The sequence below is a fragment of the Trachinotus anak genome, unplaced genomic scaffold, assembly GCF_046630095.1.
Source record: "Trachinotus anak isolate AG129_WGS33_773 ecotype Australia unplaced genomic scaffold, CSIRO_AGI_Tana_v1 ptg000018l, whole genome shotgun sequence".
Lineage (NCBI taxonomy): Eukaryota > Metazoa > Chordata > Actinopteri > Carangiformes > Carangidae > Trachinotus > Trachinotus anak.
In genome coordinates this window covers 1,632,322-1,658,464 of record NW_027273869.1, presented here as the reverse complement: position 1 = coordinate 1,658,464, position 26,143 = coordinate 1,632,322, and the positions used below count along the sequence as shown (strand labels likewise).

Genomic DNA, 26,143 nt, shown 5'->3' with positions numbered 1-26,143 from the left:
GATTCTGCCAAGAATAGAGAGGTGGTAACAGTCTTCTCTCTTCATCTCAAGTCTTATTACAACAAGATTAGTTCCCTGTAAGCATGCAAAATGAAGGAAAACTTGTTTTTTTCTACAGTCAATATAAACGGCTGTATGGGAAGGTGTTAAGATGCTGTAGAAACATTCCTGTTGGTGCTGGGAGAAAGTGTCGGCTGAGTCTCAGTGGAACAAAGACCTGGATACCTGAGCTCTGGCCCAGGTGTGGTGCAGTGATCCAGAGGCACAGATTCTAAAATAATAAGGCGAATGCAGACGGCCCCAAGGCAGCGTGTTCAGTGCCAACTGCTAAGCTCCTGGCAGATCTGGTTTCACAAACTCCAACGCTCCAACCTCACTCCCCGGCCTCATCCAGACTGCTGTGCCCTCACATGAACCCAGACTATAAAATCATGTCCTCTACCTTTTTCTCTTTCTTTGATCTGATAATCTTTTTCGTTTCTCTTTCATCTATAGCAAGTGCAGCCGATCTATATAATCAAAGCTTTCCTATTGCCTCCTGTAAAAAGTGTGATGATTGACTTTGTGCTGATTATTTCCTGTTTTATTTTGATATTACTTAACCTTGTGTGTCTTTGTCTACTTTTCCCACCTTTTTGGTGTGTGTCTGCTGCCCTGATGTGTTTCACCTGTTCTAAGTTACCCTTGCCTCCCTGTGTATCTATGTCTCTAGCTGTGTCCAAGTTCAGGGGCCACATCCTTTGGAGGGCGTGGTCTATGAAGGTGTGGCCCTTCGTAGCCGTTATAGACCATGGAGGCTGAACCGAAATGAGACGATCTGGTCTATGGAGGATTTTCACTTTACATCACCAGCTGTTCCTGCTCTTACTGTTGCATCTCAAAGTGCAGCTCCTGTTGCCTTGCTACCTTGACAACACATACCTTTTTTTCACAGAAACTTGAGGTTTTTAACAGTATCATTAGTTGTTGAACTGAGCTGGAACACAATACTCTCTGACATATTATTTTTATTACCACCAGGCAGTGAATCTTGGGATAGAAAAAGAAGGACAAATCTGAAGGAGCCTTTGAAATGGGATGGTCTAGTCTCTCTGCTGTGACAGTCAGCCTTCAGATGAGACTCTGGAGGATGAGACCTCTGAGCTGGGACACAGCTTCTGTCATTCCCTGCGTTGGTCTGCTCAGTTTCCACTGAGCTATTTCATGCTCCAGCTTGTGTCTCCCGTGTTCTTCCTCAGGTTGGTTCCTGTGTTCATGTCTGCTTAGTTCCTGTTCATTTTCCTTGGTTTCTTTCCCAGTGCTTCAGCCAACCTGTAAATCTTGGACATTTTAGTTGTTATTAAAGTATTCTCATTGCACCTTCCAGCCTTCGTTTGTGTCTGTGTTTGGGTCCTAAAAACCTTAATTGTTACAAGAACTAGCAGAGATCAGGCTGGAAAGACTTTGAGGGTGAAAGAGGAGTAGGTAGGAGGAGAAGAGGAGCAGCAGTGAAGGAGGAGGGAGAGGGGACAATAGTCTGGTAGATTACACAGGCTAAGCCCATTTTGATTGGTGCTCTAAGTGATGAAAACTATGAGGGATTACCACCTAAGCCTTTGAGTCGGGGGATAAGTTGAGAAATAGAGGAGGAGAGAAAAAGAAGGACAGAGGATGGAGGTGGAGGAGGCAAGACAGAGAGGAAGAAGAAAGAACAAGACGAGAGGGAAAAAGTGGTCGGTGCTAAAAGGAAACGAGAGAAGAACTTTTTCATGTTTCGATTTTTTGTTCCTTTTACAATAAAACACCTTTTACTGTGAAACTCTTCTGCTCCTCCACATTGACAGTCAGAAAATCAGAAGCAGATTTATCGTCAACATTCATGGTGGTTTTTGAGCTAACAGGTATTTCATTTCAGAGAGAGAGAAAAACAAGCTGCTGTTTATCTGATGACCCTCAGTTCTGTCGGCAGCTCACAGCTGTCACTGGCCAGAGTTTATCAGCTCCAGCTAGCTAACTAATAAAGCTAATGCTAGCTCCATGAGCTGGTTGAAAACACTAACATAACTTTTTAATGCAGCATCTCTTGAGCATCCTGCTAAATAAATAACAAACTACATCACTGATCCATGTGCCACGCCCCGACATTAGCATGACATCATTGATGTGATTTTCCAAACCATCACAACTCACTGTTGGGACATGAGTCTGTTTTATGATCTGCACCTCAATGTTGTACTCTTTGTACATTCAAAGGGCCAAGTGGTTATGAGGATGTCAGGTGACAACGTTATAGAATGACAAAACATGGTCCCAACCAGCATTCAACTTTCTCTTTCTTATAGCATGACCACAACTGTTCCATCACCTTAACCATGTGGTTAATATTGTAACCATGACCACTAACCTTAACCAAAAACCTATTTCAACCAAAACTGTGATCTTTCCCTGAATCTAATAAAGAGCAGGAAAAGGCAGGTAATGTTCCCCTAAACTGTGCCAGCATGGGTTCAGTCAGGACAGTGTAGGGAAACAGGTCACTATGGATGTTTGCTTCTTCTTTACACAAAACCTGTAACCCCATTAACTAATGGTGTGTTTCCACCGAGTGGTACAGTTCAGTTCGGTACAGTACAGCAGCAATTATTTGCATTTCCATTTGTGAATGGTACCAAAACAACCGACCCGTCCTGTAGCATTTTTTGGGACCCTTCCATTGGGGTACCAAGCATAGTGGTACGGTACCTAAAGGGTTGAGCTAGACCAGGCTAGACCCACTGCAGTACGTTGATTGGGCGACAATTGCCATTTTTAAATACTGCAGTCTCTTCTCAAACAAAGCTTGATGTCTTGTTGAAATGAACAGCCACATGCTGAGCAGAATAAAACTGCTGGATGTCCTCCATTGTTGTTTGTTGTGTTGCGTTCGTTGTCGCACTTTTATGATGTCATGCTACTTGTCTCGCTGACGTGGCTATCACCATCCAGCATACACCCCGCCTACTAAGTAAGGGTACTGTGTGCAGTAAGAACACAAGCCAGGTCAGGGCGAACTGTACCGTACTGAACCGGTACACTCAGTGGAAACACGCCATAATATCTGTGGGCCAAAAAACATTTTCTCTGATGTCTGTAAAAGTTTTAACAGAACACGTCAAACTACAAACAATGACCAATATTACTCTTTGTATTATGAATTGCTACATTTTTTTATTTTCATCTTCAAGTCTGATAATCAGCTCTCATAATCATCATTAGGAGAAATCCAATGCTGGGCATAGTTACATGGCAAGCTCTGATTGGACAATCACTGTTTGGGGGGAGGGGTTTAGAGACCCTGGGCTTCAATATTTTGATCTATGTTGTATGAACACACACAGCCAACATTCATTTTCATGCTGACCATTCAAAAGCTCCACATTTTGGCTGAAGTGCAACAGCAGGGCCAGTCCTATGAACACATGTCTGTGAGTGAGTCATGACATTACACCATTGGTTGCCCAAGTGTTGGACTTTTCCCTTTGGTCATTGCTCTCTGAAAATAATTTGGCGTGAACAGTTTCTATTCTTTCATCAGGGAGCGTTTCCAGGGGATTCACATTGTGACGTTATTCATCTCAACTCCAGAACGTCACAGACTTTTATCAGAGGGAGCTCTTTATGTCTGACTCTGTTTGATCTGTAGAACTGGTCACAGCTGGATTTTAGTATGAAGCCTCGTTTTCAGTTGCTCCTGTTTGTTGTGTTAAAGTTACTGCATTACAAAACGTTAACACAAACACTTCCTGTAGTCATTTCAAATTAAAAGCCCTCTGGTGTTTCAGTGTTCAGTTTATTGTTGTGCTGAAGTAAGTGTACTGTCTCATTTCCTGTTGCTGCTGTTTCTGTTGTTTACATGTTATTCAGATCTGCTAGTTTCTTTAGCAGTTAGTGATCACTTCTCTCTCTCTCTGTTCAGTCACAGTAGTTTATTTAGACTGTCTGTGACAAGAGGTGTAGACCTGAGCCCCCGGTCAGTATCCATACACGCATTCCATATCCATATCAGGTGTTTGTAGGTGGTTTGTAGGTGGCCACTCCGAGTGAACATGAAAACTGTGGGCACTTATAATTACTAGTATCAGTAGCATGTAGCTCGGTCATTGCAGACTCAGCTACAGACAGGGTCAGGAGGACAAGTCGAGATGGCTTATAAGACAGCCAGTGAATATTTCCACCGGGGCAGACTCAGGCCTCCCCTGAGCCTGATCCTCTCATCTGTAACCTCAGGGAGCTTCTGCTGAATGAACTCTTCATCTAAATATGGAGTCGAGACAGGAATCCACAAGGTGCTGGCTGCACGCTGTGGTGAAAATGTAGTAAACCATGCTTCCCACTGTGCTGTCCCTGCACTCGGACCAGCTAAGACGGACTGTGGCTGGTGGGAGCACAATGGGGCTCAGGGTTTTTTAGGGAGAGCGGGACAGCGGGGCATTCAAGCACACTTAATTGTCTGTCATAGCTCCGTTCAGTTTCTCTCTGCTCTACTTGACTTTAACAGCTTTGTTTTTCTGTCTTTTTTCCTGTCTTCCTCTGTCTCAGTGTCTCTCCTCCTGCTCTGTTGTCTCATGTCTCCCCTCCAGTGCCAGGCTTGCTAATCGATCAAACCCTGGTCTTTTCTCCAGCATGCTGACAGTAGCTCATAGAGCTGATCTATGTCAGTGAGACAGCAGGAGGGACGTGCAGGTTACACACACTGCACATTTGCCAAACTTAAGTTTGAACAAATAAGTTAAAAATATGGCACGAAGCACCAGAAGAGAAGCTTCGGGAACCTGGATTCTCCGGGAATACTCTACATTCCCTCCCTGCCCACACGTCTCTGCTCTGATGCCTATGTAAAAACAGTGGATACCACCCCGGGTCTATCCAACACAGACACAGCTTTGTAATTATTCTGGCAGCCACAAACACTGGCAGAACCACCACATCTACCCACACTTAATGGCCACTCTAGGGATGGCTGAGCCTTATAATGGGGTATATAATTACCTTTAATGGAGCTTAAACATGCTTTGAGCTTAAATAAATACATTAAGCGTCTGCACATCTTGAAATGATAAAGTTTGGAGAATAGAGAGCGAGGACAGATAAAGTGGATGGCTGCCTCAGACAAAGTCAGAGTTTTCTTAACCTCCATCATCCACTCTGTATCTGTACCTCACCTAAAACACTGTCAGAGGAGCCTAGTCATTTCACAACTAATTACTACAGCTGTCAGTAAATTCTGATATATTCATGTTGGAGGAAATGCAGCAGCTGAAAATATCAGTAAAGAGTTTACAGCCTAACAGTAAAGAAAAACAAACTGGTCATGGTGATGTAAATGTAATAACTGACGGAAGGTCTTTGACAGTATCCAGTATAATATATCTGAAGGCTTCATCATGTCGTGAGCATGAAAGTGTTGAGATCTGCACAGATGAAAGAAACATAGTCTATTGTCACTGAACATTTAGATATAGTGTTTGTATTGTTCATGGTACTGGTTGTTATCAGTCGTTAGTGGTCATCAGTTTTCATCCATGTTTAGCACTGTTACCACATCCTCAGTCATGATAAGAGATACCAACATGTGCTATTCCAAAACATGAAGTAGGCGACCACTGAACCTGATGGGAGAAAACTTTAACCTGTGGGTGGCGCCAGAGGAAAAATCTGTGCATTCTACGGAAGCCTTGAAGGCAAGGGAGAAAAAAAAATCTGGTGAGCCGTTTTCTAACTCCAATCTAAACTGTTTTCCTCTCCTGTGTTAAATGAATTAAAAAGATGTGGCAGAAAGTTTTGCGAGTGTAATTGTTCTGTTTGCTTTTTAATTTTTTTTTAAAGGAAAACAGATAAACCTTTTTTTTAATTTTAGGATTTTAGGACTAAAAACATTCATGTGACGTGTTATGTCATTGGCAAAGGCATATTAAACAGGTTGTGGTGGATCAAACTGGTCAAACAGGATTTTCATCCAGGACACTGTGGTTTGAATCCCATTTTATTTTTTTGATTTAGTTAACTTTCAGTTATTTCTTCATTTTTATTTTACATCTGGCAGAAAGACTTTTCCTCCACAAACACCCAACTCTTTCCATCTGTCTGGCTCCTGTGAGAGAGGAGACAACCAAACAACCAGAGAACAGATCTAAAAAAACTGGCAAAGCCGTGCACTGCCACTTAGACATCGCTAATAAATGTTCTGGGACTATAAGGTTCAAAAATGTTACCAGGAAGTAAAATAAGAACATGATGTCAAACTTTGAAAGAAAACTTATCACATTATATTAACCTTATTCTACATGTTAATCTTTATTGTGATGAACAACACTCACTGAAAACATTAGGCTACTACACTAATGTATTTTAACATGAAGCTACAAAATCCATGTTGCTGGATGTTGTGTTACTCTTTTCAAAACAGAGTCTGTCAGAGCTTCTGTCTTCTTTAATGTAAATAAGATGAAATTTTAAAGTGCCTGTTTTTTAAACCTTATCTGGCATCTGGCCACATTTACAGGTCCTGAAAATCTCATCTAAGTGAGACAAACGTATGAAAAGGATGAAAAAGCAAGGAGAAAGTGTTCCCGGCATAAGTTTCCATCCAAATTTAGTGCAAAACATAATTTAATTTATGTATTTTTCCACCCATTACTGTTAAGTGGATATTAGGAGTTGATCTGTCAATTCAGTAACAGCAGAAGAAAAGCACACAATGAGATGAAGTCATTAGAGGAGCTCCAGTCAAAGACCAAACAATCAAACAATAGAAAACCGGGTGGAAAACGTGGCTCCACACAGATCTGATGGCTTCCTTCATGTTAAAGTCACAAGCTTCATGTCTGTCATGTCATGTACTTTTCCTTCTCAGTCCTCAGTCACGTGTTAACACTTTTCTTGCATTGGCATCTGACTGGGCAGTTACTGACCAGCTAACATGTCTTAAGAGTTCAGCAGCAGTGGTCCAGTCATTCCAGTCACCTGTGGTTCACTGGCTGTGGAGCACAGCATCAGACTCACGGGACTGAAAAGTCTGTTTGATGTGACACTGAGTAAATCGATTAGAAGCATCCCACGAGCCTGTCTGCGTCGGTTCAGAAAAACATCTGGCACTTTTCCACACAGTTTCTCAATAACCATAATAATAGGCCTCCTACACAGTTCAGTCTGAACTGAATCTACTGGCAGCTGAAGGTTGACCGTCAGGGAATGAGCTTTTCTTCCAGGACAGATATTTTGGATGTGAACTCTTAACTGTGCCGGCTGCGGAGGAGGCTGTGGGCCAAATGAGAGGGCTCGCTAACATCCACCTGGGCCAAAAGAAACAAGCCCCCCACCCCCTTGCCTGTTCCTCTGTGAACCTCAGGGCTGTGTTTGAGGAGTTCAGTGTTTGGAATGAGAAACCTGACTCCAGCAGAGACCCCAATGCTGCTGCAGGGCTCAGCTGCCTGATTAAGACCCACTGACTGACCAGATTGATCAGAGCTGCAGCCTAAACCATTCGCCACCATTAACCCTAACTTCTCTGCCTCTGCTTCCAGAGGTCAAGGGTCAAGGGTCAGGGTTATGTAAGAGGCTTGTCTTTCTACCTCGCTCCTGGGAGAAAGACTGAGGTTGAAAAATGGACAGAAACAAACCAACTAGGAATAAAACTTTAGTCTCTTAAACCGCATTTGGACTTGCTTGTGCAGCTCATACCTCCAGAGTCTGAGCTGCACACAGTGGAGAGGAGCTGTGTAGTTTTACCAAATATTTGCAGTAAAAAGCAATTAAATGGAATGCATTTGCAGAAACCCAAACCTCTACAAATAATTACGGAGTAAAGGGGATCTAGTTTTCTTGGGAGCGTTGGTTTTCTTCGCAGGGTGTTGCCAGTGGAGAGGAGAGACATCAGGCCGGGAGGCAGTGCGTATTTACTCAGGTATTAAACGACCCCTGCGCTGGATTCTGTTTAATAACAAACACTCCACGAGTGCATGTGGGCCAAGGGAAATTCTCTGTTTTACACAACAATAAAACAGCCAGTGATGTTGGCCCCGTTGGGCCAGAGCGGGGACTGCCAGTGCTGCAGTCATGTAAGGTGATGGAGACCGCAGCGGTACAACCAGATTAGTGTGGCTGATGAGTGTGGACGCTGAGGAGGCCACGGAGCCACGACTCCTCACTGAGGCAACAGGGACAACAAGGAAACTGTGACAACACACATATGAAGTTTAACACCAAGCCCTGTGATAATAAGTACAATGTTATGACTGCAGTAATGTACTAGAACTGATGATTTTTAAAGTGGTCCTGGCATTGTCCTCATGTATCTGATGAGGTTCAGGGTTCCCAGTCTTTTCCACACATCATTTTCCAGGACTTTTCCAGGACATTTTCAGGGATGATCTGGCTCATATGACAGGAATCACACTAGTTCCAGGAAGTGATGTCATTAACCAGATTAACCATAACCGCTGTGAGCCACTGCTACAACAGGTAAACATCTCATTTCATATTATGGTCTGTTTCACCTGAACATCACTTTGCCTGAAAACAGGAGAATGTTGAAATAATTTTCCAGGACATTTTCCCTTTTTTTCTTATTTTCCATGGCTGGAAAACTGGTCAACTTTCCAAGTTTTCCAAGACATGCGGGAACCCTGTGATTATTCTGACAATAATAATACAGTTTACAAACACACATACTTCCATTTAATTTGAAGGTACAAGTGATGAGTTAAGACATTTTCAGACATGGAACATATAATACTGCTGGCCTCATCTATCTGTTACAGTGATGGCTTTTTGTCATTCAGACAGGTGTCACTCAGGTTCCTTTCAGAGCCACATTGCTCCCATGGTGTTTGGACAGTAATATATAAAGTGAGTGAGTGAACAGCCCAGTGAAGAGCTTCAACGTTAAGTCAACTAATCAATTGTAAATTGACAGAAAATTAATCCGCAATTACTTTGATAGTCAATTAATCATGTAATTTTATTTTCAAGCTAAAATTTGTCCTTATAAAAAATGTGGACTCAGTGGTTTAGTTTGTCGTACATGAAAGTGGACTAAATATCTGTTGGTTAAAACAGGTCATCTGAAGGTGTCACTCTGGGCTCTGGAAAACTATTGTTCTATTTTCAAAATTCATCAATTAACTGAAAAGAACTGCCAGATTAATCAATAATGAAAAGATTCATTAGGTGCAGCCCTAGAGCAATTGTAAAAGTTTGTTAGTTAGAATGTATGAATGTACTGATAGATAGTTAAAAGGATACTGTAGTGTATTTAGCAATTAGCACATAAAGTTTATATTGTTTTGTTGCAGCAATGTATGTGTGTGCGTTTGTGTGCATAAATGGATATGAAGTCTATTAGTTTCCTGGTGGATGAATGCGATCATGTCCTTGTCTTAGTTTGATCCGATTGCCTGTCTGCGTGTGTGTGTGTGTGTGTGTGTGTGGGGGTGTGTGTGTGTCTCAGGTTTTTTCTGGTTGAAGAGGAATGTAGGCCAGTGGGAACGTGTCTCAGGTGCCAATACACACTGTGTATAATACAGCACACCAACCACAAACTATCCACAGAGACACACAATCAGCCTTCCATGAACTTGAATGCACACAAAGTACAGACTTACACACACACACACACACACACACACACACACACACAAACACTGTGTAATAGGCTATATCAACAATAGTCATTTGTTACCTTCACTGATGTTGTAATTGTGTAATTGTGTCCCTCGGTTGGTGACATGCAGTCACATAATGTCTCATCGCTGTTTCTTCCTCACCTGTCGTGCAGTGACCTCAGAATCTTTCCTGTGTTGGTAGCCAGGACTTTTTGTGTCATCCTTCCTCTGTGGTTGGACTGCGGTCACTGAGTCTGTGTTGGGTCAGGATCTGTCTCTGCTTTGTGTCAGGAAAGAGATACTCTGCCAGTTTATATTCATGGTTTGGTGCCAGAGAGCAATTAAATTAAGTTTTTTTAAGTTTTGGCTTGATGGTCCAGTGTTCCAGATAGACATCTTTTGTTAATTTAATCATTTCATCCACTCTGATTACTGGTTAGAAAACAGTGCTCGTCTGAGGTTGAACAGTATTTGGGTGTTATTTGATTACTAAGTCTCAGGACCAGCTGACAGAAGGGATCCTTCTGGGGGTTCAGTTCTTGCCTTTGTTCTTGGGGGCTCAATTTGAGATGGATCCAAAATTTAAGTTCTTTGTTTATGTTAATAATCAATGGGTAACAACCTAATGGTGCCCTGCATGCACTGGTTGGTGTTTTTCTTTACATGTTTAATGTGGACCTACAGAATTCTGCATGCAGGGCATCTATGGGACACTAAACCCATCTAGTGTCATCCAAATGACTGAGCAGACACAAAGTTCACTACCATAAAGGGGGATTGGTTGGATTACACTGTCAAATATTTTAGTCCAGATCCTAGTAGGAATGTCTATTTCATAAAATGTTCTTGTTCTTTATGCTTGTCTCACGGTATTCACTGAGTAAATTTGTGTTGATATTTGTTTTCCTGAAATCTGGGTTTCTTTTGGAAGACCATTATTTTAGATTTGTTAAAGTTGACTGTCAGGACCCAGTTCTGACAGTTTTGCTCCAAGAGGTCAAGGTGCTGCTGTATTCCTTGGGGTCATCAACATAGAGCATTTTAAGGGTTAAGGGGGTTCCAGATTGCTCCAACAGTAGTGTTAGGTAATTAATGTAGATTTTCAAGTTGGAGATAAGCTGTTTCCCTGACAGACGCCTCTCACTTGAGAGAAAAGATCTGTAGTTTCGTTTTTTCTCTCCAGCGTGCTGTGGGTGTGCGTGCTGCAGCTCTCCTACCAGCTGCATGTGTCTGGAAGAACTCTGATGGAAGATGCCCAGGAGGCATACTATTCAGATACCTGAACCCCCTCAATTGGTTGCTTTCAATGTGAAGAATCATCACCTTTAATCTGAGCACCTTCCAGATGCTGGAGCTCTTCACCATATCTCTAAGGCTGAGTCCCACTCCCCTGTGGAGGAAACTCATTGCATCCACTTGTATCTGCCATCTCATTTTTTTAGTTTCTACCCAAAGCTCATGACCATATGTGAGGGTAGGACCATAGACAGACTGGTAAATTGAAAGCTTTTCCTCCGGGCTCAACTCCCTCTTCACCACAATGTTCTGGTACAACACCCATTTTACTGATGATGCTGCACCGTTCTGCCTGTAAGTCTCCCACTCCATCCTACCCTCACTTGTGAGATACTTTAACTCCTTCACTTGGGGCAGAAACTGGGTCCGAACCCAAAGGAAGTAATCCACCTTTCTCCAAGAACCATGGCCTTGCACTTGAAGGTGCTGACTCTCATTCCAGCCGCTCCACCCCAGTGCATGTTGAAGAGCACGATCCACTGAAGCCAGTAGAACTGCAAATAGCAGAGAAGCAATTCTGAGGCCTCCAATCAGGACAATCTCCTACCTCAGGCTGCATCTTGAAATCCTGTACGTGAAAATCACAAAATGAATTGCTGAAAAGGTGGACGCCAACACCTACCAAAAATGTGTTTGACTTCCTGCCGAGAATATGGACACAACCTTCACTCTGGTAAATATAGGGACCTAATTGCTCATAGTAATGGCGCCAGAATCCCATATTCCCACAGTACCTCCTCACACGATCTGCTCAGGGACCAGGTCATAGGCCTTCTCCAAGTCGAGAAAGAACATGTAGCCTGGATCAGCAAACTCTCATGACTACTCAAATAGCCTTGCAAGGGCAAAATGTTGGTTCACTGTCCCACTGCCAGGACAGAATCAGCATCGCTCCTCCTGGATTTTAGGTTCAGCAGTCGGTTGGAGCTTTTCCTGGGAGGATGAGTGGAGTGATACCCTGATAGTTTGAACATACACTCCAGTCCCCTTTTGTATAATTGGGAACCACCACCCTGGTCTACCACAGACACTAGTATTACTATAATATATATACTATATACTACTGTATATATAATATATATATTTAGGTATATAGATATAGATACTATATTTCACAGGTACTGTCCCCAACCTCCTTGTGACAATGAAGAGGCATGTCAACCGAGACAGGCAACTGATGATCTATCTGTTTGTATTCTCTCAGTGTTTCAATATAATTTTGTCTCAGGTCTGTGTTGCTGTCTGACGGTGTTTAAGGTTTTTTTCTGACATTTTTGCAGTCCTTGTTGTACCTCTTCTCTTTTTTCAGTCTTTGTTGAGATGAAGAGCTGTTCTTAGTAAGACATGCTTTACTGACTGATTTATGAAAAAAAGAATTGGTTTCTGTAACAGCCACCATCAGGAGTCAATTCATATTGATTTTATTTTATATCATTTACGGGGCTAAGGTTCTGTAATTGTCTTGCATACAGTTGGTTTTATATATCCATTTATCTGGCAATGATCTGATAGTGGGGCCTGTGGTCTGACAGTGACTGCACTAATGTGGGAGGGATCCATGTCAGTGATGGCATATTCAACTACACTAGTCTAAGAGCTGAACAACATGTGGACCTCCACAAAGAGTGTCCTTTCATCCTGCTATTAAGCATGTCTACACCTAAGGAGTGACAGAGATGAACCAATTTTCCAGTCTGTTCACAAGCTGGACTTGACTTTTTCTGTGGCTGGTGGTGGGGGTGAGGTGAAGAAAGGACTGTCCAAACATGCAGCTGACGCCAGCAAGATCCATTATATCAGGCGCACATCCTGTTCTGGTCTCCAAATCTTTGTCCTTTGCTACCTGTGCACAGGTGGGCTGCTCCCAGAGAGTGGCAAGGCTTGAGGCCTGACAACTCTGCTTTCCTGATTTATAGTGGGTGAGGCATTGCAGGATTGTTCTGGACTCTACCAGGTTGTGCTCTGGACTCTACCAGGTTGGGCTTAGATAGGCTGGACTCTACCAGGTTGTGCTCTGGTAGGCTGGACTTCACGAGGTTGTGTTGGGCTGTGATAGGCTGGGTGCTGGTGTGCTGTGCAAGATAGCTTGGCCAGTGTGGTGTGTGTGGCTGTCCATAGCTGGGCTGTTGTGGTCCCATGGTGAGGTGTGGGAGTGCAGGCCTTCCGTCAGCTGTTGTTCTTCACTGGTCAAGTCCAAGGGGAAGTCAGTCCAAGACAGCAGTGTTGGAGGGCTTGGAGGAGTTTTCTGTGCTCCAGGAATGCCACTGGAGTCAGTGAGACACTGGAGTCAATGAGACATGGGCTGATGGTGGGCTGCTGGAGGTTATGTGGACATGGGATGTCGGAGCACTAGTGCTGGGAGCTGAGGGGCGGGTGTTTGAGTCTGATGGAGCTGTCCTTGTTGTTGCTAAAGGCACAGAGACCTTTTTCTGCTCTGTCTCTTTAAAACTCTTCCAGTTTAGTCTGAGACCTTGAACCATCACTGAGACTGATGTTGAATTTTGGTACAGTATCTGTGCATAGATAGATGGATTTGCTGCCAATCAAAGTTTATCAAATTGCTATGACCTGAGTCTCTCAGGGTCTCTGAACTCCTCGCTTCTGTGGTTCTTCCTGCTTCACTGGTCTTGTCCCCTGGGTAGTGGATCACCTGACTATCTAGACTCCATCCAATTGGTTGTAGCTGTTTGTGGTCTTTACATACAGAGCTAAGCTGTTCTTTTTTACATAGATATTCACACACACACACACACACACACACACACATGTTCCTACCCCTCAGGAATGTTCTATAGTTGACCCATCTTATACTTGTTTCTTTCCTGTTCTTTTCTTTGTTGTTAGTAGTTTTGTCCTGGTCTAGGTCTGAGAGTCCATGGCAGTCGGTAGCCAACAGTAGACTTTTGTTACTAGACATCTTGCTTCTTCGCAGTTGTTTACTGATTTTAGTTGTCTAGTTTTTTTGTTTTTTTTAATTTTTTAATTTTTTTGTTTTTGTTTTGGTTTCTCAGACTGTTTAATTTCCTTTTAAATGTGCCTCTAAACTTGATCTAAAAGCAATTAAATCATTTGCAGAAGCAGGAGCTCATACGTCATACAAGCTTATTCTCTCTCTCTTCACATGTCAGTCTGGACAGAGCTAAGATAGTTGAGTATCTGAGCAGAGGAAACAGTAGCTGTGGCCTAATCCAGAGGTTTCATCCTTCAGAAGTTGCATTTGAAGACTGATTGCATCACGGTGGTGTGACTAGACTGTCCCATTTCAAAAGGCTCCTTCAAATGCGGCAGAGAAATGCAGCCCTCCTTTCCTAGGCCATGAAGGATCCAACAGGTGGATCCTCTATGGCCCAACATATCCTAAGTTTCATTGCGCGGTGGTCATGAAAATAATTTGACAGCAAACACCACCAACAGAGAGTCCAAGGATCACACTGCTAAATGTAAGTATTGTGTTTCAGCTCAGGTGAACAGCTAACAGTACAACTGTTGAAACCGAGGGCCTTAAAACCTCAAATTTGTCGTTGTCAAGGTTGCTAGGCGATAGGAGTAGAGCTTTGTGATGCAACAGTAAGGGCGGGCACAGCTGGGGACGCAAAGCAAAAAAACCCTCCGTAGGCTAGACCGTCTCATTTAAGTTAGGTCTTCGTGGTCTACGCCTTCATAGAAGGCGTCCTGCAAAATATGTGGCCCCTGAATTGGGACACATCAAGAATAAAGAGATCTGCAGATGATGATGCTGTCTTTGTGATGAAGGATCTAGAATGATTTTTCAGTGTGTGGTGTTATAAAGACTGAATGAACTGATCTTCAGGAGTTAATCTATGAATCTGGTTTCAATTACTGTTTCTATTGTTTTTATGTAACATTGATTTTTTTATATGTGTTAAAATTTTAATTCAGTTATCTCTCTGTCTCTCTCTCTCTGTCTCTCTCTCTCTCTTCTCTCTTTAACTCTCACTATCTGTCTCTCTCCTCTCTCTCTCTCTGTCTCTATCTCTGTCTCTCTCTCTTCTCTCTCTCTGTCTCTGTCTCTCTCTCTCTCTGTTTCTCTCTCTCTCTCCCTCTCTCTCTCTCTCTCTGCTGTCGGTATGAGAGCCCTGTGATGAAACACCTCCTCGGGTTGCCGTGTCTGTCATCATGAGAAGTTGAACTGCCTTGTCTGTCAGCGCAGATGAAAGGGCGTTTATCAGACTGGTGGGTTTTAAACATGCCCTACATAGTTTATATTGAAATGATTATGATAGACAAGCACGACAGGCCTTGGCTTTACAGCCAGGTACAGGGACAGGGAGAGAGAGAGGAAGAGGTGGAGAGAGAGCTGTCTGTCTCTATCAAGTAATTTAGCAGCCCATGGGATGAGACCACCTCACAGTGCAGCACTTATCTTGCCACTAACTACTATGTTGAGTAAACAGCTGAATGGCAGCAATTATACTCTGTCTGTTCACTACAATACACAGCTTCCATGACTGTGATTACATGTGCCACCAGAGTCGACACACACCCACACATACAACACAAACACACACATATAGGCGTCAGCAGGAGATATTGATTAGCTATCTCTCATGGAGCCACCACAACCTGTGTGTGCTGTTGCCAAGGTTACTGAAAGCCTATTGGAATTAACTGAATGCTGTTCAGGCCCCGTCAATAGAGAAAGGACTGAAGAACAAACTGACTCCAGCAGGGAGAGAAGATGAACGTCTCCCAGAAATCCAGAGCTGACGCGTTAACACAGAGGGAGCTGATGGAAGTGGTCACTTACATGGTGGAATCAGCAACAGGAACCCACCTTACAGCAAGGTGGCTCAGCGTTTGGACACACTGTCAGCTTCGTCCAGGTGTTCTGTTGACCTGTAGTGTAAGTGAAGGTGAAGCTTCTCTCCATGTGACATGTAAGACACTGACCACGTTACTGCAGTATCCCTTCAAGTCAAGATCAGGGACCTTTGTTGCATTTTATCCCCCATCTCCACCTACACCTGACTGATGGCTGGATCAGTGGAGAAGATTGTGGAAGCCCATGTGAAATACAGTTGCTCCAGTGGCCGCCAGATGCTGGCTCCATGAACTATGTGCACTATATTAAAAGGGTCAATTCAGCCAAACTACAAAAAACAAATGTTTTCTCATGTATAATGGTATCTAGCCATACAGGGAGATTTCTGCTGCAATCCCAATGGAAAAATGATACACTGTTACACACTACAGGCACTCAAGAGTTTCCAGTTTAAACTGTTTTCTTCAGCAGAAAATAGTTTCAACAACTGTTCACAATGTGTTCCCTTGAACCATCCAGAGTAATGGGGACACTGGTCCTGGCAAAAACACTGCCGTTTAGATGTCATTTTTCGGAGCTATTAGGAAAAAAACATAATTCCATTCAGCACCACCCTTTTGGGATGGAGGCGGATGTCTGAAAACCTGGACAGACCTTCTTTTTTTTAAAAGATATTTTTGGGGCTTTTATTTGATAGGACAGTGGAGACTGACAGGAAAGGGGCAATGAGAGGCAGGAAAGAGTCGGGCCAGTCAGGAGTCAAACCAGTGACTCGCCTGCTAAGAGCATTTGCCCTCATGTGGTACATGCCCTAACCACTTGGCTGGTTAGGGCCCTGGACTAGACCTTTACAGTAAAAGAACATCTACAGTCTCTACCTTCTACCAAAAGAAGGGAGGGAAACCAAAGCAAAGTGTTCTTCCTCTTTAAGCCTTGGCTGCCACTTGTTCCTACACCTCAACTTCACCCAGGGCTCATCACACTGTCCAGGTGTTTGATCACTGGCTCACTCTAATCTTACTGAATGTAGAAGAAGAGTCCAGCAGTACACCCCGCAGAGTCTGGGCCTTAGTGAGTTACAAATAGCAACAGTATTGCTGCAGAGTGTCAGGATGTGGTGCATGTGTACACCTATGGGTTTGCATGAGTGTGTGTGTGTGTGTGTGTGTGTGCCCAGGTGATAGATACTGATCGATGAGTGCTGCCTGCTCTGTGTCTCTCAGCTCCCCTCAGCACTGATCCTCACTCAGGGATTTATGAAGCCCGGGGGCTGATCCACAGCCAAATTATGTGGGCGGGGCACAGCTGGACTGCTTGCCTATCCATCTTCCCCACTCAACTCGGCCCAAAAACAGAGGGGGAACTTTTCATTTTTCCACTGCTGTAAATGCTGGGTTCTGTCAGGATGACAAATCACCTGGGGAGACAGAGTGGAAGTGTTCGCACAAGCTGCTAAACTTGAACTTGACATTAGGGCAGCAGACAAGATCTTCTCCCAGCATGCAACGTGCCTGTCAGGTGGGCCAGATGGTGTAGACAGTAATAGGTGTTTCTACTGATTTTCATTTAAAATGGACCCAATCCAGTAACTGGCTCTGTTTGAAACAGTCCTCCCAAGAAGTTTCAGGAAGCGCCTCAAAGCAACATCTGTCTCAGTTGAAATGACCAGGAGGATGACGGAGGAAGTGAAGAGTGACACAGTCCACAGAGGGAGGAGGCCCAACACATGTCCAGTTTCCTATTGGTTTCTTTTAACCGTAACCTCAATCAGTCCCCAATGTTAACGAACGTTACTGTTGTAACCGTGACAACGATGATCTTTCAGGTTGTATTTGTGCCTAAACCTGACCAACCGTAACCAGAGCATGGTCCTGTCATAAGACTGATCTATTTTTCCACACTGATTAGTGACGACACAGACAAAAGATCAGCATACACTTGTGTCCCTCTAATGAGGGTTGGGGTTGGTCGGTTAGTCATTTCACTGAGAGGACTTGTTTCTCTGTTTCCAGTGTAACTGAGAGTAAATTACACTTTAATGATGTTCATGGTGCACAAACATTAATATGTTAATCTCAGTAAAAAGTCATGATAATCATATTGCATTCTGGGGTTTATTGCTTCAAATTCGAGACTGATTGATTTATCTTCTAGATGAGGAGGTGGAGTGGTGTATTTACTGCAGCTGCAGCTGGATGGTGCTGTCTGTGTGTATGTCACTGTGTGTGAGGGGGGTGAGAGAGAGAAAGAGAGAGTGAGATGGAGAGAGGGAGAGAGAGAGAGGCCAGTGTGGGCCTCACTGTTCAAACATCTCAAAGTTTGCCGACGCGTCGTCTGCCTGCCAGCCCTGAGACAGCTCCGGCTCCAGGACTTCGCACACCTACCTGCCACATTCTCAAACTGCCTGACACTCATTTCACAAACACACACACACACCGTATTATACAATTTATAGACACACACTCACATCACAGGAGGCGCCCAGATTCTGATACGTAAACGGTCATGTCACTGTCACATGGTTGCTATGACAACTCCTTGAACACGTCTGTCCCAAGTAGGGTGAAGCGTCCCACTGCTCCATCTCTCTTGTGAGGAGGAAGTCCGACCATGAACCTTCACACATGTGGCAGAGGAATGTGGAGCGCCACTGTTCCTCTCACAGTGACTACAGGTGGCTTCATCCAAGTCACATGACTCAGACACTATCCACTATACACCACACTCACACACATCATCAGTATGTTAGAACACTCTGTAAAGGTAAATATCACTGTCTCAGAGAAAGAAAAAAGCATGTAGTCTTTCATTTCCTAAACTGGACTAAACCCTTCACTCCTTTGCCTGCTTACTATCTCAGCAGAGTCACCTCAGGTCATAGCTACTGATGACATGTCGTTATTTTCAGGTTAGATTATTTTCTTGTAAGTTGTAAGATGTGTCCATGGCAGCTTCTTTGAAAAGAAAGAAAATTCATGGACACAAATGGACAGAGAGCTGAGTGTAGTGGAAATGTTGATCTGAACTTATTTTTTCTCTGATTTCTGCACAGATTCATTGATGTTCCACAATGGACACCAGTGATATTGTTGCACTGAGCAGCTATTTTTGACCCATATTGCATCAGTTGGGTTCAAAGGTGTTCGACAGACAGATATTATGTTATACCTTTCCTATGACAAGCTTTTTTCCTACATGTCCTCAGCAGTTCAATAGCAGATAACCTTTAAAAGTGCTATTTATTTTGCTATTGCTACAACGTTAGCATCAAGAGCTGTTTACTCACCAGTCTTGAACAAGAGTTTCAGCCATCATTGTGTTTACAATACAAGAGGTTATAATATGTTGTCTGAGCAGCTACATCTTAGTGCAACCAGTCCTCCAACCAGTCCTCTAACCAGTCCTGACAGTCCTCTGACAGTCCTCTAACCAGTCCTTCAACTAGTCCTTCAACCTGAACAATGTCAACCCTCTGATGCGAGCCATAGCAGTGTCTCCTGAAATAGCGGCCCAGACGTACCAGACCTCAGTTGTCATGGTTACAATAATAATAATAAAAATAAACACGCAGACTGTACCAAGAGTGGCGTACCTACCTTTGTTGCCATGGTTACTATAATAACGGTCATTGTTTGGTTAGATTTAGGAAAAGATGGTGATTTCAGTTAAAGTAAGAACTTCCTAAACAGTAGACGATCTTTGTTGTCATGGTTATGACAACAACGAATGGTCATGGATAATAGAAACAATTTCATTTCATTTAGCAGACACTTTTACCCAAAGCAACTTACAGAAAGGAGAGGATAAGACCACTCAGGGTGGGATTTGAACCGGGGCCACCTGCAGGGAGGACTATAGCTGCAGCACATGGGGCAGGTGCTCTACCCACTGAGCTAAACACCACCCAAAGAACATAAACTGCTACTTTCACATGGGAATTGAACACGGCTCTCCTATGGATCATAATAACCTGCTGACAGACAACCTATGGGCTCATTTGTTATGGGACAGTCTCCTATAGTTACTTGGTATTGGCAAGTTACGAGAGGGTCCACCCACACCGGGGCTAGCTGGTTAGCATGCTAACTTAAGTAGAAGACAAGAAGTGATAGAAATAGAAGCAAAACAACAGGGTTACTTTCTGCCTCTGGAGGAAGCTGTTGGTGAGTAAAGGACTGAGGTTTGATGCTCATTTTGCAAAGTTTCTTCTGGACTGGAATGTAAACAGCTGTTAATGCTAATGTTAGCTATGTAGCAGCAGCATAACTTCAAAATAGCTCCGTTATGCCAAGATCACAAACCTTAAGCTAAACATGAATCTACAATAACACCACCTCTGCACCACCATGGCATCACTGGTAAGAATATTGTAATTTAACATAAGAACTAATCCATGTTTTTCAAGTACTTTTCAGCAAAGCTCTCCGAGAATTTGTGACCACATGACCAAACACCTCCTCCTGCCCACTCAGTGCGAGGCCTGGGGAGAATAAAGTACCACTGCCTGTGTTTGTCTCAGCTTGAACCCACAGGTCAGCCTCATTCATTGAGACTGTTTGTTTAGAGGAAAGCCAAAACCCTATAATAATCTGTTTGGGATGTTTAGGCCCACGCTTCAGTGGCCTTCTCCTCGGACCACCGTCATTGACGTCACCGGCGGACTGTCGGAAGTGGGGAAATGCTCAGCGACAAAATCAACAACAACAGGCAGCAGCAGCGCCAGTGACCGCGACCAGAGCTCTGTGCAGTTGGAAGTAAAGTGGATGGTGGGGGTCTGGTTTGGCTCTTGATCACTCAGATACCTGTCATAGCAGGCTCAAGTGGACCTGGGCTCCTCTGCACGCACAGAGCGCTCAGCGAACAGCAGGCTCGCAGGCCTCACACAAGCACATTAACACACTTTTGCGTACTGACTGACCTTTACAGGTTTTGCCGTCCGGCTGCAGGGTGAATCCCACGGGACAGCTGCAGCGCACCCCTGTGGCTGTGTCCTTACATGTCCTGTCGCAGCCGCCGTTGTTCACGGCGCAGGTCTCTGCAGACGGCAGCACAAAGATGGAGAAAGAGAGAGAAGGGGGGGGGTGTTAACATGTGACCCCTGCCTCTGAAATATCATGAAAGGGAAACTAAAGACACTGAAGGTGATGTGGGTTGAGACAAAGCTTCATGCACAATCAAACAACAGCACACTAGAATATAATGTATTCTTGTGTTTTTTTCATGTAGCTTTGTCAACACACAAATGAGGAAATTACATCACAACACCCCAGTTTTCATGAATAGAGACAGTTTCATATAGAGGTAAATGCAATGTTCATACACACAGTCAGGATCTGTTCATCATTGACAGCAGTGTATCAATACAACTGGACAAAAACACATGACACTGTGCTGATAAGGAGGGTGAAGAACTCTTTGGCCCAGAGGTCGGTCCTGTTTCCAAAAGTGACAAGAAATCAGTTAACACAAATAAGAGGTAGGGTTAAGGTAAGTAGGTAGAAAAATAAAGTTAGTGCAAGGTGCTGTAAGTCTAGAACACCCCTGGCAGAACCGGCGTGTATATTTTCCTCCAGAAAAATGTTCTTGTATGTGGCACAGATAAGGTTTGCTCAGACTTGTGAATATTGCCTGAGCTGATCCCAAAACAAACACGAGCTCATGGTAACTCTAGCTCATCTGCTCAGCCGCTGTTGCTTTAGCAAAGCTCAGCACACACTTTCCCGATGGGCCTCGAGAAGTGCTGAAGAGGCTGAAATCTGATGTTGACTCGTATTTGTTGAAAGGGATTTAATAAATCTACACCTAATAAGGAAGTTTCACTTAGTGACTGTTCTGCTTTTGGTTGGTTTGACTTCAAAATCCTACATACTGCTGTTGTGTGAATGAGTGCATGATTTAAAGGTCCCATATTGTAGGTCTAGGTTCTATATTAATACTTTCTGTGTGGAGTTGTGCCTGCATGGGTTCCCTCCCACAGTCCAAAGACACTAAACTTGACTCTAAACTGCCTGTAGGTGTGAATGTGAGTGTGAGTGGTTGTTTGTCTCTATATATCAGCCCTGTGAGATTGGCAACCTGTCCAGGGTGTACCCTGCCCCAACCCAATGTCAGCTGGGATTGGCTCCAGTCCCCCGTGACCCTAAAAGGTTAAGCGGTATAGATAATGAATGAATGAAGTATCAAAGCCTCAGTCCACAGAGAAATGCACACAGCCTATATTCAGAAACTGAGCCTTAAAACCAGCCGTCAGGACTTCTGGAACTTTGTGATGTCACAACAAAACTGTCACCAGTTCATCAGTTCAGTCAGTTCAGTCATGCCCCAAGCCCCGCCCACCTGGACCCACCATCCAACCTTGCAGTGTTTACCTGAAATTTGCTATATTTTTACTGGATCGCTCAGAAAACAGTCAGCCAATCAGAAGAGAGGCTCAGAAACTCTCTTCTGATTGGCTCACTGACCTGACGAGAGTGCCAGAGAGAAGCCTGAGAGAGGAGATGTAAAACTACACTGAGATGGTTTTTGGTTCTTAAAAGCACAAATATATCTTCTGATGGAGATCAACACTTCAGATAAAACACAAGAGAAGTTCAAATATTGACCTTTAAGACATTTTTACTTATATACATGGCCAACGGTCAAATTCAAAACACCACATCAGTCAATCAAATTCATCTCCCTTAGTTCCTAAAAAGTTTGACAGAAGTCAAAGGCTGGACAGTAGCAACATGTTAATCAGGGACCTTCCTCTTCTTTCTGGCACCTTTTCCCCATTTAATTAAAATGCCAGGAGATGTGTGCCTGAGTGAAGTGAAGGGGGAAATAGGAAAAGCCCTTCCAGGCTGGCAAACACATCTACATCTAGAGCTGGAGGCATTAGCATAATGCCCTTTTAGAATGCAGAGTCACAAACACATGGGAGCCACGATGGCCAGCGCTTTCTATCAGGAAACAGGAAGGTATTTGTACATTTGTTTGTGTTCCCTCATGCAGCTCCAAACAACATCAATCTCAGGGCTTCTCTCTGTTTTCTGGCTTGCATTTGTTCCTCGCTGTGTTTATCCGTCAAAGCTCTGTGTTCGTCATTCGCAATCCTTGTCGTGTCTGGTTCTCTATTTGGAGAAGCTTTGCAGACAGATCACTAAACTCTTCCAAATTCCAAATGTCTCAAACGGAGGAGTTTGGGGAAGGAGGGCAGGGAGTTTGTCAGATGCTGTGTTGTAGTGTTGGCTGGAAGGAGAGACACTCCATCATCCAGGCAGCCTGTCTGACTGGCCCTGTAGGGTACGACAGCAGAACCATGTCCCCGCTGCGCCCCCTGCTTGGGTCACCTGCACAGGTGTATCCAGGTCTGTGTGAGTGTTAAAGGAGTATGTGCGTGTGAACGGGCTCGGTGCGTGCGAGGGAGGTGTTTATGGGTCAGAGTGATTTATACTGAGTACGGTGGGCCCTATCATTAGCTGAGGGTGAGTACAGTCCTGCTCAGGGCTCCTCTTTCTCCTGCAGGCTGAGGGCGGGAACACAGACACACCATCAGCCATGATTGATGTGCTGGACAAGCCCCCCCCCACCCTCCCACACCCCCCATACCCTCCATACCCCACCTGCAGCAGCTACAACAGTTACATGCTGCTTACACACTGATGCTTCAGTGATGGTGTCATATACAAAAATACATCAACCAGAGGGACCCAACCAGGACTTTTACTTGAATATTTTAACTACATTATGCTGCTGATAACTTCTGTTCTTCTACTTCATTGGTTTTTTTTATGCAGGACTTTTACTTGTACTTGAATATTTTTACTTTGCTGTATTTTTACTGCAGTGGCAAAGGTTGATGATCTTTCTTATGATACTGTTGACTGAGTAAAGTTACAGAAATGATGAAAATGTGAAGGAGCTGCTGATTAACGGAGCCAAAAATAAAACTACAGATGTTCAGGTTCAACAAACCAACCAGCACATCACCTCCTGTAAAACCACATCTTGTCATTTCTACTACTCCAGTTTCACCAAACATAATGTAACATGTTAATTATGCTAATCTGAGTTACAGTAACTCCATATGTAACAGATACAGCTGTAAGAATGGTACAGTACCAATCTACTCATCTCATCCTCAAGCATCCATCCACGCTGAGCTGTTCATTGGGTTAAAGACTGTGAATCAATGTCCAAACTTCATTCATATTCTCTTATCTTTGTTGAACATTTTGGATAAATGATGAAACATTTGTAAACATGCTGCTGTGTTACCATGTCACCAGGATTACAGAGGCTGAGTCTGTACATTATTCATCCTTCATTTATTCTTTTTTTTATATCTGAAGAACTTCAACTGTCTGTTCTCTCTTGTTCTCATTCTGGAGGGACCTCTTCAGTAGTTGGGGTTACTAACGACAGCGTATTCGGACTGTACCTATAAGGTAAAGACCAAATGAAGGGATGAAGTAGGATCTGGTAACTGAACAAGCATGGCCGCTCCTTCTCTGTGGGATTATAATATGTCAGCAAGGGGCAGGGGAATGAGAGGGCAGGCGGTAAGTATACACATGTCTGTCACAGACACTGCTGCACACCGCCCTCTGTGAGAGGAGGACACATGTTGTGTAGATTAAAGCTGGACAGGATGATGTGTACTGTGTAAACTCAAGCACTGTCAGAAAAAAGCTGAGAGGGGCATGATCATGTCGCCCACTGCACCTAAAACAGCTGCCAGTCAGCAGAACCTGGCCTGTAATCACTCTATGTGGATACACCTACACGCACACGCACACACACACACACACACACACACACACACACACACACACACACACACACACACACACACACACACACACACACACCTCAGGTTAGCTCCCTCTGTCCTGAAGTGATGATTTATTTGGACTCCAGGGCCACAGCTACTGCACACTATGAGTCTCTGTTTTGACACTTGACTTGGCTCCTGATTTAGCTTTTCACTCAACGTTAACATCAGCGAGTCTCTCAGTGTGACTTTTCATCAAGTCCCCAGCACTCCCTCCTCTCCTCCACCCTCTCTTTCCTTCCCGTCTCGGTCCCTCTCTTTCTCAGCAGCACCTTTTCATTAGAGCCTCAACTGCACTTCCGTTTGTCTTGGTCAGCGTGTTGTCAGCGCTGTGCAGCAGCAGCCGTCGGGGCAGAGACAGGAACGCCGCGTGTCAGAGGAAGCAGACAAACTGATAGCAGTGTCAAATCTAACATACTGATGCTGCTCAGGCTGTGCCAGTGCAGCACTGGGGCGGCCCCTGTGTTCTCAGCAACCACATGCATGCACACGTTTTCCTGTATGTGCACGTTACAGTTGTCTCAAATATGAAATGTTTGGTTGTTTTTACCAGGGTAAGGTTACGTGAGAACTTAAGACGTAGTTTGTCCATCATCAGTCGATTCAGAATTCAGAGACTCTGCTAAAACTTCTTCATGTGATGGATGAATGACTTTTCATTTTGTAGCAAACTTTATTCTGTTCAGGGATAATGTTTCTATCAGTGCATATATAGGTGAAAGGAGGACGATCAGAAACCTGGAGGCTGTTACATTACATTGGAATTGGAAGGGCATCTGGCTGCAACAGTGTCCACAGAGACGTTCAAAACTTAGACCAGGTTTAAGTCTGACATGTCTTTAACTACTGTTGCTGTGGGGGATCTGGAGCTCATACAGAGGTTAATAACTTTTTACCCCCATGTAATCCCGGTGGGGTATACATGACAAACAATCCACTACAGGTTACCAGTGGAATGCTATCAGGACAGGTGACATGCCAGTGAGACAGGAGGTGAAGCAGGGTTTGGCCAGTGAGGAGAAATCAAATATTTATTTAAAAGGTAGTTGAGGGAAGAGAGAGGAAAACAGAGGTAGACGAGGGACAAACCAAACTCTCCTCTCTTCCTCAAAGCCTCACTGGCCAGGAACATGGTTTCACATCGTACAGCACATTGGTTTGGAGTATCGATTTCTGATGTACCTCTGTCTTAAAAATAAAAGAAAGGTTAAATTCTGAGCACAGCAGCAGATGAAAGTGGTGCTTCTGAAAAAGCACAACTGTCCTTTTAGCTAAGTGAAAATCGCAGCAGAAACATCCAGTAATTCACGGAGAGATGAAGGATTTCAAGGTTCAAGAGCAGGAAGTGTCAGGGTGAAGTTCTTCAGAAACCAAACCACGATGTTCTAGTTTTCATTACAAGTTATCATTTGGCAATTATAGTGAGAGTAAAACACCCAAAGATGAACTTAAAGTAGCAATCTTGAAGATCTCCATCTCGTTAAGTTTGGCAGTCGTTGCAGGTTTGTGTGCTCCATACCAGACATCCATCACTGGGTCATATAACCTCCTCGGTGGGTCAAAGGCTCAATCACCATCATGTTACCTCACTCAGCATCAGTTAGTGACCCTTATTCAGATGAAAATCTT

General features: G+C 43.9%; 1 protein-coding gene across 5 annotated transcripts in view; it reads right to left on the bottom strand.

Annotated features, from left to right (window-relative positions):
• scube1 (signal peptide, CUB domain, EGF-like 1) overlaps nt 1-26,143 on the bottom strand; it is a 117,394-nt gene that overhangs the window by 21,924 nt on the left and 69,327 nt on the right. For all 5 annotated transcript variants that reach the window (XM_071502873.1, XM_071502870.1, XM_071502869.1 and 2 more), the window contains one exon: nt 20,618-20,734. In XM_071502873.1, coding sequence (XP_071358974.1) covers nt 20,618-20,734 — 117 coding nt within the window. The remainder of the gene's footprint in view (nt 1-20,617; nt 20,735-26,143) is intronic.